Source organism: Panthera leo, chromosome A1 (genome assembly GCF_018350215.1).
Source record: "Panthera leo isolate Ple1 chromosome A1, P.leo_Ple1_pat1.1, whole genome shotgun sequence".
Classification (NCBI taxonomy): Eukaryota; Metazoa; Chordata; class Mammalia; order Carnivora; family Felidae; genus Panthera; species Panthera leo.
This window is the reverse complement of record NC_056679.1, coordinates 14,032,908-14,049,615: the sequence shown is the minus strand read 5'-3', so window position 1 is coordinate 14,049,615 and position 16,708 is coordinate 14,032,908. Positions and strand designations below refer to the sequence as shown.

The window sequence follows — 16,708 nt, the reverse complement described above, 5'->3', positions numbered from 1 at the left end:
AAAAAAAATATGAAAATAGAGGAAATGTTTCATATTTTCTATTTAGATAGGAAAAGGGTAAAAGCTAGACTAGGATTCTTTAAATAAACTTTCAGAGTTGTGCTTTTAATTAAAAAAAATTAAATTTAAATTTAAAACATATGCAACATTAAAAAAGTTAGGGTTTATCCTATTCAAATATGCACTTTAAGATTTAATACTAATGTGGTTTTGAAGAACTTTAGTTTGATAGAATAATAACTTTTAAAACTTGACAATAGGGGCGCCTGGGTGGCTCAGTGGGTTAAGCATCCGATTTTGACTCAGGTCATGTTCTCCCGGTTCATAAGTTCAAGTCCCACGATTGCCTTGTCAGCACAGAGCCTGGAGCCTGCTTCAGATTCTCTCTCCAGTCTGCTTCTGTCCCCCTCTCTCTCTGCCCCTCCCCACTTCTACTTTGTTTCTCTCTCTCTCAAAAATGAACATTTGGGGCGCCTGGGTGGCTCAGTCAGTTGAGTGGCCGACTTCGGTGCAGGTCATGATCTCGCGGTCCGTGAGTTCAAGCCCTGCGTCAGGCTCTGTGCTGACAGCTCAGAGCCTGGAGCCTGTTTCAGATTCTGTCTCTCCCTCTCTCTGACCCTCCCCCATTCATGCTATGTCTCTCTCTGTCTCAAAAACAAATAAACGTTAAACATTTTTTTAAATGAACATTAAAGAAATAAAACAAAATAAAAATAATATTTGACAATAAAACAAAATCCTGTACTGGTCTATAATCAATGAAATAACAGTGACTATCCTTCTATAATTTCCATGATTTACAAAGGTAAATATTTGTTCAGAAAAATTCATTTCCTGAGAGCTTACCATGTGTCTGAGACATGGCTAGAGCACTACTATTTTTTAAGTTATACTATACTGTTGAGATCACTTTTTTGAGGATCATCTTTGAATGTCATATTTTTCTAGGGCTAAGAATCAGTGTATCAGTAGACTGACTCTCAAAACATCATAACTTAGGAAGAGTATACAGTAAAATATAAATATGGAGAAAATTATACCATTAGCATAAGAGCTCTAGACTGTACTCAACTGCAGCACAAAAGTGCTGGGTATTATTAAGCTACTATACATACGTAGCTTCTCAAAAAATGCTCATAAATAACCTAATAATACAATAGACATTTGATATTTCTCAAGATGTACATTTCAAGACCTTTGTATTTAGTTATGTTTTGTGACTACCACCTAGGCTCATACTATATCCCACAACAAAAGTTCATTATAAAATTGCCTTATTTTCCAGAGTAAATAGAAAACAACCACACTGTATTGAGCTGTTGATGCTGTGTTACTGCTTGGCAAATTCATTCCCACCTACCAAATCAGTAGCACACATGGTCTCAACTCATGCCCTGGCAAAACAATAAATGACACTATGCCAGTTACCCATGTTACTACTGAAGAATAGAAGGAACTTTCAACGTTAAATCTTGAATGCTAAGACCCTGGTGTGCTTCACTGGCATAAAGTGCAATCATGTACAGTTACATTAGTTTATATTTTTCATAAATAATCATGTATCAATAGGTGTATAAGCCAGTACAAGAATGTTAGTGTTGTAGAGACTTAGATATCATAATTTTTAACCCACTCTAAGAATTTTTTACACACAATTCGCTGATATTTGCTTGAAGACTTATAATATTTCTGGGATTCTGGAACAACTTGTTCTATTTTTGGACTATATTAACATTAAAAAAGAAGCATAGATATTCATATATGGGAGGAAGAGCTGTGGAGACCAATATAGCATCTATACTCATATGTGGCTATTAGAAGTACTTGAAATGTAGCTGGATGAACTAATATGTGTTCTAAGTATAAACTATATACCTGATTAATTTTTTAAAAAATACTTATTTATTTTTGAGAAAGAGAGAGACAGAGTGCTCATGTGAGCCAGGGAGGGGCAGAGGAAGAGGGAGAGAGAGAGAGTACCAAGCAGACTCCTGTCAGTGCAGAACCTGATATGGGTGAGATCATGACCTGAGCTGAAATCAGGAGTCAGATGCTTAACCGACTGACTCACCCAGGTGTCCCATACCTGATTAATTTTAAATAATTGATAAACTTGTGTGGTGTTTGGACTTCTGAACAAGAACAAAGACTTGTAAAGCTGGCTCCCTCAGTAACTGTTACTTGTGAATAAAGTTTTCTCGTCATTATAATTAACACAGGGTAGTAACAAGGTCATCAAAATAATTTAAAAACAATAAAAAAAAAGAGTCTACAAGTAAATACACATATGACAGACAGACAGACACATACACACATATATATATCAGACACATGCACATACACACACACACACACCTATCTGATTTGAAAGACAGTATAAAAACAGGAATGTAAAATAGCTCATTAATTATTTTTATATGGATCACATGTTGAAATGATATTTAGGTTAAATAAAATATATTATTAAAATTAATCTCACCTATCTTGTTTACCTTTTTAAATGTGGTAATTAGAAAAATTTTAATTGTATGTGATTCACATTACATTTTTATCACACAGTGCTGCTCTCTAGAGTACCAACTGGGAAAGCAATTTATAAGCCATCATTGTTATAAGACCAATTTCTGCTTACACTAATAACAAGAGAAGTAACTTTGCATTTATGTATAGAAATCCAGTTTGAATGAATATTCATTCAATGATTAACTGTTATCACTCCTGGGTAGTGAAAATATGAGGTGAGGGGAAGTTTCATTTAACCTTCTAATATTCTAAAATTGTTTTTCTTTTAATGTACAGGAACTACTTATGAATTATAATCTTAATTTTTTTAATGTTTATTTATTTTTGAGAGAGACAGAGAGATAGACAGACAGGCAGAGAGCAAGTGGGAGAGAGGCAGAGTCTCAGAGGGAGACACAGAATCCAAAGCAGGCTTCTGGCTCCAAGCTGTCACCACAGAGCCTGATGCGGGTCTTGAACTCACAAGCCATGAGATTGTGACCTGAGCCGAAGCTGGACGTACAATGACTGAGCCACCCCTGTGCCCCAGGAACTACTTTTGAATTAGATATCATCTTGGCGTCTACAGTTAATTGATTTTCAACAAGGGTACCAAGACCATTCAATGGAAAGAGAATGGTCTCTCAATAAATTGTACTTGGAAAACTGGATATCCACATCCAAAAGAATGAAGTTAAATCCCTACTTCACATTATATATAAAAATTAACTCAAAATGGATCAAAGACCTAAATTGAGGAACTAAAACTATTAGAGGAAAATATAGGGGAAAATCTGCATGACCTTGGATTTGGCCTTGGGTCTAAAATATGATAGCAAAAGTTTAAGAAACAATTGGACAAAAATAGACAAAGTGGACATGATTAAAAACTTTTGTGTACCAAAATCAGTATCAAGAGAATGAAAATAACCCAGAGAATAGGAAAAAAATATTTCCAAATCATATACTTGACAAGGATTTTATATCCAGAATAAAAAACACCTAAAACTTAACCAAAAACAACAAAAAGCAAAAAAAACGTCAATTAGGGGGCACCAGGGTGGCTCAGTTGGTTAAGCATCCGATGTCGGCTCAGGTCATGATTTCATGGTTCGTGGGTTTGAGCCTTGCGTTGGGTTCTGTGCTGACTTCTCAGAGCCTGGAGCCTGCTTCAGATTCCGTGTCTTTCTCTGCCCTTCTCCTGCTCATGCTCTTTTTCTCTTTGTCTCTCAAAAATGAATAAATGTTAAAAAAAGAAAACACCAACCCCCCCCCCCCCAAAAAAAAAACTCAATTAGGAAATGAAAAAGGATGTGAATAGCCATTTCTCCAAAGAAGATACAAATTGCCAACAGATGCATGAAAAGATGCTCAACATCATTAGTCATTAGGAAAATGCACATCAAAACAAGAGTGAAATACCACTTCTTACTCACTAGGGTGACCATAATTAAAACAACAGCAACACATTAAAACAACAACAACAAAAATAGAAAATAACAAGTGTCAGAGAGGATATGGAGATACTGGAACACTTGTTGATTCCTCATGGAAATGGAAAAAGTGAGTCATCCTGGAAAACTGGAAATTTCTCAAAAAACTAAACAGAATTACCACACAACTCAACAATTCTACTCAAGAATTGTATCTGCTTAAAAGAATTGAAAATAGAAACTCAAATAGATACTTGTAGACCAATGTTAACACGGCAGCATTATTCATAATAGTAAGTAGGTATAAACAACCCACGTGTCCATCAACAGATTAATGGATAAACAAAACATGGGTCTGTAAATAGAATGGAGTATTTATCATTCAACCATAAAAAAATGGAGTTCTGAGATACGTTACAACATGAATGAACCTTGAAAACATTATGCTGAGTGAAATAAACCAGACATAAAGGAATTCTACTTATATAAAATACTGAGAATAGGCAAATCATAAAGATAAAAAGTGAATTAGAGGTACCAGAGTCTGGGGGGAGAGAGATATGGACACAGAGTTTTTGTTTGGGATGCTGAAAATTCTTGGAAATAAATAATGGTAATGGCTATCCAACACGGTGAATGTAATTAATGCAACTGAACTGCACACTTAAAAATAGTTAAAAAGCACATTTTATGTTCTTTCTGTTTTACCACAATAAAAGTGCATCAATCAAATCATCTTGGGGACTGTGTTTTCTTTCTAGTCATGCATTAATTCAGTAAGTAACAATAAATATATATACTATGTGTTAGTTTGCTAAGCATGGATGACATAATGGTGAACAGAAATATAAAATGAACTTTGTTATGGGGTAAATTTGTAGTGTAATTGAAGTGGATTAACATCCATAGAGTAACCTTGGAAGACTTTAAGGCTTTGCATCATCCTTAAGAAGTCTCTCCTTTTGAATAATTTCAAACATTCTATAATTTAAAATACTCTCCATAGATTTTACATAAATATACTGATGACACTATACATAACTAATTTTTTCCACTGGCTGTATGGAATGCTTCGAAAAGAGAGGAAATACTGAACATAATGCTTATCCAAAAGGAAATTCCAATGAACTGGATAAAGAAAAGCATGCCTATATCAAATGTAAGAGCATTTAATTAAAACATGTAAACAGGCACCTGTATTTACTATCTAGATGTATGTATTTCAAATGCTAAAGGGAATGATGGAGTGATTAGAATCACATAATCATGAACAAGAAAAGCTTCATGAAAGAGAAGTTTGAATTAACTGGGAAGATATGAAGTAACACTAATAATCCTGTATTTTGATAATGTCAGTAGTTACACCATTACAAGAAATGAAATTGCTTTGATCTATATACACATGCACAAATGAATGCATGTAAAAAACAGTGAAGGGTGAATAATGCTGTGGGAAGGGCACGTGGAACTCTAGGTACTATTTTTGCAACTTACTGTGAGTCTGAAATTATTTAAACAATGAAAGTAAAAGGGGACACAATTACTTATCACATAATAGCTATTAAAAATAAGGTATGTTGAAGTATACATTGGACAAAAGTAAAACAACAACAACAAACAAACCACCTAAAATCAAGAGAATGTGTAATAGTGGTAGGACTGTGGAATGCATACACATTATTGTTGCTATTTTTCAAAGTTGTGGTAATGTGTCTGAAGAATTTATAAAACGTAAACATAGAAAAATAGACACGGGGGAAAACAAACATGCCAAAATAGCTAGAAAGAAAGGAAAGGGGTGGATATTGTGGCAAAGTATGGGAAGGGGTTCTAGGTCAGGGAGGTGGTCTATCAGTGACCCAGGGAAATCTGTCTACCTCAGAATATGCTATATTCTTTCTCCTCTCCTACAGAAATTATAGCTCCGAAGGATTATTGTATGGGTGGCCAAGGCTTACAGATTTCTTTTTGTCCTGTTTTTAGTAAAATTATAAGAATTCAGACATGAGAAAAAGGGCTGTTGTTTCTCTTATATTTTACCATTTACATACAACGGAGCTCAGAACTTCTGTTTATTCATCATTTTCTTCAGTTTACAATTTGAGTTGGATATGAGTTAATTAATATACAAGGATGAAAGTATTTATATCATGCACAAGAATTACATATATTATAGGTAGCTTGGAAAATAAATATTTTATGACATAAAACTGATAGACTCAATGTTCATTATACCTCCTAACTTTTCTAGGAGTTGAGTAAAAGAAATCAATAGTAAAAGACCACATGGAAATAATCAAAAGTAATTTGAATTGTATGTTCTTTAAATCTTGGATTAAATTTTCATAGAGGGATGCCATAATAGTTGGGTAAATAACAGACTGAGTCTGTTGCATTTGTGCAGTAGGCATTCTCCCCAAGATACATTAAATGGAAATACTTTTTTCCAAATGTCTATATTTTTACTATAAATCTTCTCCATATTTTCTAATAACTTTATTATGACTCAAGTTGACAGTAATCTTCATGCATCATCACATGTGCAATTTCCTGCTAAACTTTTATTTCTACTTAAGACATATTACAAACTTTATGGCGAGAAAGAGGGTATGTTCTGGGCAATTTCAAAAAACTTTAATGCCTAATTTGCCCCTTTAACTTTGAGAGGATGTTATGCCACAGATAGAAGTTGGGGCCAAGCACTGTCCAGAGAAAAAGGCAGGGATTTGTGAGATATTCAGGAATGAAACAGAGGCTTTATTTCTCCTAAACGCTGAGGCAGAACTTATAAAAGCAAACACCAGGAACTACTCAATACTAATCACAAGTTAGAAAGTTCTTATCGACTTTAATTCTATGCTATTAACATACAATAACATTTTATATTAAAAACTACTCTTGAGGAAACATTGTTTCATATACTGCCTGGAAATGGGTAACTCCCTACGTGACAAATTAAACCCAAATAAAACTATTGTGTGGTTACTTAATTTCTGATGTACTTAAAATGAGGCTGGAGTGTGCTCTAAGCACGTCACAGCTCTAAGCTGGAGTGTGGTCTAAAGCATAAAAGGCTTAGAGTGTGCTCTAAGCCTGGGCGGCTCACTTGGTTAAGCTTCTGACTTTGGCTCAGGTCATGATCTCATGCTTGATGAGTTTGGGTCCCATATTGGGCTCTGTGCTGACAGCTCAGAGCCCAGAGCTTCAGATTCTGTGTCTCCCCTCTCTCTGGCCCTCCCCTGCTTGCACTCTTTCTCTCTCAAAAATACAAATAAATAAATAAAATTTAAAAAACATATATCATACTACAATTTTTTTTACTCATCATTGAGTTCAAACTCAGCTACATAACAGGCAAGTTTCACAGATAACACCAGACCACATTAAGAAATGGAAGGATGTTACCAATAAATCTTCAGTAACCAGCACAAGGCTAATATAAAAAAGCAGTCACTAAATAAATAATTGTGACACAATTTCATCAGAAAACTAGGATTTCTTATTTCTGAAGATGCTTTTAAAAAATCTAATCCAGGGGTGACTGGGTGGCTCAGTCTGTTAACCATCTGATTCTTGATTTCGGCTCAGGTCATGATGTCAATGGTTCGTGAGAGCCAACCCCACGCTGGGCTCTGTGCTGACCGCACGCAGAGCCGGCCTGGGATTCTGTCTCCCTCTCTCTGCTGTTCCCCACCCCCCCCCCCCCACCAAAAAAAAAAAAAAAAACACTGGAAAAAATCTAGTCCATCCCAAATTTTCTTACATTTATCATCTTACTATACACATCCCAAATGTTTTCAATAGTGGGCACTCATGAAAGCTAGTGGGCACTAGCTTTCCATATTCATCTCATCTGTGTTTTTACCTCTATCTTTGGTTTATTATAGTTGGAAGAAAAGTATGTCTTTTTCCTTTGTACCATCTGAATACTGTATCAAATTGGAGAAAAAATGAAAAATTTAAAAGTTCAAATACCAAATCATCTGAAAAAGGAAGATTGTTCCTCAGTTGTGGTTCTTTTGTTAAGTGCTGTGTTTAGAAGTCCTGGGTCTGAGCCTTGATCACATCAGTGAAGTCACTAACTTCTTTTTTATTTAACTATATGAAATATTTAGGAAAAAAAAGGCAAACAAAACCACAAAATAATTCATGTTAGTAACTTCATACACAGATTCTAAAGAAACTTGCAAGGCTGACTTCTATTTTATGTTACGTGTACGTTTTGGGATTTCTAATGAGAATAAAAATGATTTACTAAGCATGCATTTTGCTTAATCAGTACTTCAAGTCAGAAAGTACTTGAATACTGAGAGACATTACTTTTTACATAAAAGTTTCTCAATTTATAAAACGTTTTCTATTGAAAGATAAGGCACAGAAAAATGCAATGACATCTGCTAAGCTTTACTTAGAAAAACTTAAAGAAATCCTACGGGATAACATCACTCAATTTTTCCTGGAGTACCTCTGATGGAGACTTCCTAAAAAAAAAATCTGGAAATAATTAGAAACTATTATAGTACCTAAAAAAGTTTACTTGAAAACTAAATCTGTTATTCATCAAAGAACACAATACACTCAGAATAATGTAATAGAAAATTAAGGTACATATATAGAATGACATAGAGCACCTCAAACAAATGTAATTGTAAAGCATTAAAAAAAAAAGTTGACAGAAGACAGTGTCAGACCTGTGATATCCTGAAGAACACTAGGAAACACTACATTTAACTGATGAAGCAGTGATTTTGTTAAAACAAAATATATTAATTATTTGGCTTATTTTATTTCAGTTCATTTTCTTTCTAAACGACAAGAAACCAATTCTTTTTAAAAAGATACTACTAAGGCGCAACTTTAATACACATTGAAAGGGAAGAAGAACAAAGAGCTAATTCTTCAAATGTACTCTTGTGTCGTCAGGTATGCATGGGAAGGAAAGCTATGCAAAATATTGTAAAAAACATTTGGGTATTTGTGGAACAATAAATGCAATACAATGATAATGCTAATAGCTTCTTAAAAGTAAAAATATGTTCTCGACAGAGACCTAAAATTCCACTGGGGAGCAGACTGGATGGCATGTCCCTTGGAATTTAAAAGGCTGTCCATATGAACTGAATTATCCTTGACAAGTACCTTCAGACACTTGTAATATGATCTCATGTAAATTTAGACCATATTTTGCACACAAACCAGTGGCAATAGTAAGTTTATTCAGGAGCTCAGATAAGAAGAAAAGAAAAACTGATATCTTTAGTAATAGTTGTTAACATGAAATTTCCGAAATGAAAAGCATAAAAATTAAAGTAACTAATGTGTTGTCACAAATGAAAGAAAAACAAATATTGAGAGAAAGATTGCCTTTTCTTTTCCTTTTTCAATCCTTGGCTACCTAGTCTCTCCAAACAAAATTTTATCCTTCAATAGTTTATCTAAATTTGGAAAAAGAAAAACACATTTTAAGCAAATAAATAAACAGAAAAATTCCATTTGCGTTGGAATTTTAATAACATAACTACCATCAAACTTATAATAAATCATAACAACATAGAGCCATAAATATTTATAAAAAGCTGACTGTAAGATAAAACAAAAAGACAACTCAGAACTCTGTAGTTTTAAAGATTCCTCAGGACTTCCCTGGCACAAAGACAGCCCTACAAACTTTGCTAATTCTACAGGGATCAGCTCCATTGTCCAAGAGACGCATTAAGGCCTGTAGAAGAGAACCCAGCTTTGGAGAGTGCTAGGCCCAGCAAGCTCCACAGCATCATTAACTGTAATTATTTTCCTTTATCAGAAGTCTGCTACTGCTATGGTTGTCCTGCTAATGGATGAAAACAGGACATAGATCATCTTGAATTTGAGTAGTAGAGAAAAATCACAGATTAAAAGAAATTTTAAAGGCATGTCTATTTTTGTGAGTGTCCTTAAAACCAAGATTTTACACATCCATGGAAAAATTAACGATCTATAAAGATGGTTTCATAAGCTAATTTCACAGTATTATAATAAACTCATCCCACCTCAACTGTATTAAAGTAAGATTATCACTCATTATTTCTTTAAAAATATTTTATGGAAAGCAGCATTTCAGTTTAACAAATAACAGAATGATGGGAACTATTTTTTACAAACATACATTTTGTAGTCACTTAAATGAAGTATATTTAATCAATTAACCACTTGAAATATTTAAATACACTCTGAATTATTTAAAAAATTCAACTTAAAAATCAAACTGAGAGACATGTTTATAATATTGCTTTGCTGAAACACTGAAAGAAAGTGCACTGCACAGAGTGCTTAAATTTCTCACTCTTCCTTTCAATCAATATCTGAGGCAAAGTTTCATCTCTAGGGCCCTTAATGGCAGGAATTCCTGGAGCCAGCAAATGAGTAATGTTAAACCTATGATTAGATGATGAGGCCATCAAAGACACTAGACCCTAATGCTACATTCTTCTTTATTTCTCTGAACTGCAGTAAAACCCAGAGCTAAAGAAGAAGGAATTTTAAGGTACTTTTTTTTCCCACAAAAGCTTTTTTTTTTCTTCTTCTTTTTTTTTTAATACATGTGCATCATCAAGAACCTAAAAGGTCCGGATCTCTCCAAATGTCTCTTGAACTCAGGACTCTGGCAATAGGTAACAATTTTCAAATGCCCTGCAAATGAACTCCTGCCAGAGATGCTGTTTTCTTTATTCTTCATATTCTTCCTGGCTGAAAAGGGAGAAATGGACCTAATGGTTTCCCTATGAATATATTCTTCAAGAAAATAAACCTAAAGACTGGAAATCAATAGGTAAGTCTTGGTTGTTTTGTTTTTGCTAATATTTTAAAGGTGATCCTTTAAATATTGAAGCCATATTGTTGTTTATTTGGGAGTTAGCTGCAGCTTCAGACGGACCTCAAGGTCAGTAACTAGAAAGAGTTTAGATGTATTTTTCTTTCTATTGAGGAAACTAGGGATAAATGTAATAACTACTTATCACAAACACACATAAGCTGTTTTTCTTGTTCTCATAATACAAAGTATTTAATACTTATATGAAAATCAGGATCACTCGGAGACTTGAATGAGCTGATAAGACAGACCACTGGGTCCCTAATTTTAGTTATTAGAAAAATGTAATACATGTATTTTAATTTCTTATAAATGCTAAGAAGAAAGAAAACCCTAAAACTATAAATTGTATTTTTGAATCTGATTATTAAAGATAAATAGAACAAGTAGATTTTTGGAATGTATCCTGAAATATACAAATTACCTTAAAAAAAGGAAAGCCACAAGGTATTGTATCAAAGGCCATTCACTAATAAGCTATATTTTATACTCCGCTATTGTATGAAAAGGCTTTGCTTTCATTATCTCTAATCTAATAGAAGAAATCATTTAACAATAAATGTCAAAACTATAAATTCTACTATACTATTTTTAAATGGAGACATGTAAAGAAGCGTATCAAAAGATCTATAACAAATTACACACACACACACACACACACACACACACACACACACACACACACACACACATATTTCCAGATAGGAGACAATAGAAGGATAGGGATGGTGGGAAAGAATAAGATAGCTAAAGTGTGTGGAAGAAGGGAGGGGGAGACTATATCAATATTCACACAGTACGATCATCTACATAAAAATATCTTAATATAAATTATTTTCGTCATCTATAAGAGATGGAAGTTTTAAATATATACAAACAAATACAAATATATGCATATGCATTCTATGACTAAAAATCCTCATGGAGTTTAATGCAATCCAGTGAATGAGATTTCCTACCTGAGAACAAAGCAGCATAACGAGTTCAACCACAGACGTGCTGGACTTCATACAAACGAGGCCTGCAACGAAGAAAGGTTGAAACGATGAAATCTCCATGGTAGAAATCATCATTCCGAGTTAATTAATTACGTGATTTTAACTTATCAAAACTTTCTTTAAAATAGAACTCCTAAAATAAAACAAATGGAAACATTCCCATAGTTTTTATGACAATTTTAAAACATTCAGATATTCAAGAAGTTATAAAAAAAAATACTAAAAAAATTGACTTCTTCATGCTTGGGTTATTTATTTGGTCAAGGCATTTCTCATATTTAAACAAGGTACAGGGTAGTTATTGAAACTGGTGAGCTTGTTAGAGCTACTTTTATTTCAAAGACATTTGCTATGTGACTGTCTCTAGAACAAAGAACAATAATCAGTGAATATCTGCCTAAATTTTCTTCTAAAAACACAAAATTAAAATAATTTACAAATAGTAACACTCCCTCGGTTGTCAGTTGTTAAATGTTTTTAAAATATTTTAAAAAATGAACTTCACACACAAGTATCACATTAAGCTATGTTTATAAAATCTTCCACTGTTGTGTTTCCAAAGTCTCTGAACAGTCATCAGTAGAGAAAAGAATGAAATGTTATATAATTTGTACATAGTAATGGCTACTATTCATTGATCACTTACTATGTGCTGGGCACTGTGTTAAGTGCCTTATATACATAGTCTCATTTAATTCTCATTTCCTTTTTTAATTTTTTTTTTTTTAGTTTTTTAAGTTTACTTATTGAGAGAAAGAGAGCGAGCACATGTGAGCATGAGTCAGGGGAGTGGCAGAGAGAGAATCCCAAACAGGCTCTTTGCCTTCAGCATGTAGCCTGCTGTGGGGCTTGATCCTAGGAACCTAAGATAGGACATGAGCCAAAATCAAGAGTTGGACGCTTAACTGACCAAGCCACCCAGGAGCCCTTTAATTCTCATTTTTTACTCTGTTACATACTATTACTATACTCATTCTACAGGCAGGAAAATATTCTTACCACAAACAATTTAAACACTAATTATTCATCAAGACTTTTCCCAATCAAAAGGATGACTGCTGAATAACATATAATTAGATAGCAGATCATGATTGGTAGTTTTTTAAAAGTGCCAGCAATAGAGGAAGATATAACTAAGAAATAATAACCATCTTGGGTTGAGAGTATGTAATCATGATGCTTCTTAATTTAAAAAAAAAGGGTTTTAAAATATTTTTGCTTTTTAAAAAAAATTAATAGGTTTGTTTTTTCTTTTCATATGAGCACAAAAGTAATCTGTAAAAGCATTGTATGTAGTAGGAAATGCCATGGTCTTACATTAGTTGTTGCTAAATGGAAAGTTGAGGTGGAGCCAGCTTTTTCTTCTTAAGGTGATTTCAATAAACAGTCTCAAATGCCTTCTAGGCTGTAGCATGTATATTTATTGTAGGTAGTGGATAAATACCCTTTTGTGCCCACTCTGCTAACAAGACTATCCTTATTGTACACATGACAGAAAAAGCTGTAAAAAGGCACTAGTATTCCATCTTATCAGATCTTTGGGCAGACAGTTAACTAATGAAATAAGAGGCAGATGTGAAAAGCTCATTTAAGAGACAATTGCTGTAATTGATCAGCAATTCTCATGCTCAGGAGCTAGAGAGTCCAAAAGATTAATGGGACATTTATCACCTGTTGGCTACTCAACTATTTGAAACTCTGACAAAACTAAGTAAAAGGCCAAAGGACTATGCATAGCAAAACAATCATAATTATGATATGTACTCCATATCAGTTTAGATTTTAGACTGCAGGCTATATAAAAGATAACTATAAAAAGAATTATTCACCATATATTTATTTTGCATATAATTTTTTTAAATACATAACAACTTAAAGTAAAAATTAGGAAAAATATGCAATTGCATTAATTTCTCAGACTCATTCTTTAAAGAACTTCTAAAAGACTTCTATGTTACAAGAATGTTCACAATTTTTTACAAATTCTGACATAAGGAAAAATAAAAAAAGGTCCCATCAATGCCTTGTTCAAAGGACATAACAACAAATCAACAGCATAGCCACACTGCAATTTGCAATCAGGACGGCCATTGGGATTTCAACTCCATAAAGCCTCACAACTTTATTAATGTGTTTTGTCTAATTGGTTTTGAACAGAAGGAACTAATGGATTCTCTTTTAAAGGAAGAAAACATCCAACTTTGACAATGAGAACACAAGCAGAGTCAATTCTGGAAAACTTATCAGCCTTCCAATTCTATACAATCACTTTGGTTGGAACTATTTCTAGTATTACTATAACAAATAGGCTAACCCCAATGTTTGCATTACAGATACTAAAAATACAAGCAATGTCTGATGACACTCTATCCTTGCACACTTTCTAAATTAAGAAGTATCCATACCTGAAAGTTTAAGATGTAGGAATAAACATGGTTTTTTATAACTTTAATCATAAGCTCAAGAAAGCCATATTTTATCTAGTGATGCTATAAAGAACTCAGGCTGTATAAGCATAAGGCAGATATTTTATAAGTGTATATTTCAAACAGGTTGATTTTATCCTTTCTGTACCTGGCAAGAAATTCATAATCAAATCGACTCATTTGGTATCTACTCATAGGAGCACAGTACAGTGTTAGCATTGAGGAATTAAGACATTATCTATACCTTCACATATGCTCCACGTTTTTAATTCACATCTAAGATTATCTAACATTTACCAGGAGCTTTGTCATTTACAAATCATTTTTTATATATTTGCTATCTCATCTGATTCTCTTAACAACTCTTTGATTTAGTTATTATTACCTCATAATGATAGATAAAATATGAAGATTCAGTGACTGGCCCAAGGAGTTTCCCTTAGTAAGTAGTGGAGCTGAAACCTGAATTCAAGTCACCTAACTTGAAAGCCCATTTAATGTCTTCTGCAGAGTTATGTAAATAATTAAACATGACTAGGATGGCAATATGTGGCTATGAGAAAGGTTATAATGGTTGATTCCAACTGGGATGATTTTGACAGCTTTCTTGGAGAAGGCAGCATATGTTAGTCAGACGTGGGGGAAAAAGCATTATATTTAGCAAAAGCACAGAGGGGAAAGGGAACAAAAATAAATCTGAAAGACCTTTATTGCTTAGGGGAAGGATGAGTAGAGTATAGGAGGCATTTGAAAGTGGGACTGAGGCCTAGGGTAAAATTCAAACATAAATAAAGATTTATTTATTTATTTTTTTAATGTTTTATTTATTTTTGAGACAGAGAGAGACAAAGCGTGAGCAGGGGAGGGGCAGAGAGAGAGTGAGACACAGAATCCGAAGCAGGCTCCAGGCTCCGAGCCGTCAGCACAGAGCCCGACGTGGGGCTCGAACTCACAGTGAGATCATCACCTGAGCCGAAGTCAGATGCTTAACTGACTGAGCCACCCAAGTGCCCCCAAACATAAGTAAAGATTTAAAGCAGTAAAATTACAAATGTTTTTGAAAGAGAAAGAATGTAGAGCAAGATACAAAATTGGGGAAATGTTACTAAGGCTAAGGTATGTATTCTGATTCTCTGATCACTTTTCCCACCCTCTCAGGGAGGTGGTCCCCAAAGAGCTGTACACATGCACCTCTCCAACAAAAATCTAGTTAGAAGTATTGGCCAGTTATTAGACTATTTTCACCAGCAAATATACATTCACCAGAATATTCTGACTAGAATTACTAATCCAATACTGTATACCATACAAGTTACCAGTATAAAATTAACACCTGGAGTGAAGAAAATAAATATGTATGTAAAGAGATACTCAACAGTGAAGAAAACTGTCTAGTAATAGCTTTTGAATATATTGTGAACTATACTGTTGAAAGATAAAGTCAGCTGAGTGGCTAACATAGAAGCACTTGAGAAGATTAATTGGATGGACAAATTTGAGGTGGCCCAGATGCAGGAAGTAAAGAATGAAAAGATCTGAGTAGACCACCATCCAAAACACTGGCAGTTCTTTTGGGTTCCCACTTATTAGGGGTTAGAAGTCAGCTTTATTTTCAGAACTCCACTTCCCTACCATAAACAACAAAACATAACAAAACAAAACAAAGCAAAAAACCCCACCAAACCCCATTAAAATGTAAGATGAATGGAAAGTTAAAAGTTTGACCTTTGGGAGAAAGCTATCTTTCTTTAACTCAAAGAATACTGAAAGGTACAGTGATGCTGTTTTAATACAGAGCTGTCAGACTCTTCTGCGTCAATCTGTGAGTCTGATTTCATGTATCTGTAGAATTAGATCAAATTAAAAGAACCCTTAGCTTCAGAATAGTATGGAGAAATTCTCTCTCTGGCAGGATGTTCCTCACAGTGGGAGGTAAGGGGTGTGAAGCCTTACAGTGATAAGCAAGGAACCACGCTCCCAGCAAGGAATCACACTCATAGGTGGGACTCATCTTTTAAGCGGTATCAGTGTTCCTTCAGCAAGGGTCCTCTACCAAGAGAGGAGACCTACAGGCATCTATGACTAAGGCAGTGCTCTGAGTATGCTCCCAATAAATACCAATTAATGAATAAATCTGGAAACCATCATTCACTGAGTAACTGCTATAGATGACAGAGGAAAAAAACAAGATTTGGAGAAAAAAATAAGAGTATTTTGGAAGGGACAAGAGCCCAATTCATTCAAAAAGCATTTATTGAGCTTAATGTCTAATGTGTCAAATGCCATGTCAAGTACTAAGTATAAAAAGAGGTAAGGAAAGTGGCACAGATTTTATATACAAATAATCATGTATAGAATCCTAGGAGGTAGACAGAAAGTACAAAGTGTTAGCACAGAAAGGTAGTGAGCAACTGTGCTGAGAATTTACAGGGTATGCACTATGTCATTTGGAAGATGTCATGCTTATCTAGGCAAAAAAAGGAAGGAAGGGAAAGTCAT

The 16,708-nt window shown here is 34.1% G+C and overlaps 1 protein-coding gene across 8 annotated transcripts in view; it reads right to left on the bottom strand.

Moving 5' to 3' along the window:
• Positions 1-16,708, bottom strand: part of NBEA (neurobeachin) — a 683,574-nt gene that overhangs the window by 347,844 nt on the left and 319,022 nt on the right. For all 8 annotated transcript variants that reach the window (XM_042952224.1, XM_042952367.1, XM_042952503.1 and 5 more), the window contains one exon: positions 11,745-11,806. In XM_042952224.1, the coding sequence (XP_042808158.1) occupies positions 11,745-11,806 (62 nt within the window). The remainder of the gene's footprint in view (positions 1-11,744; positions 11,807-16,708) is intronic.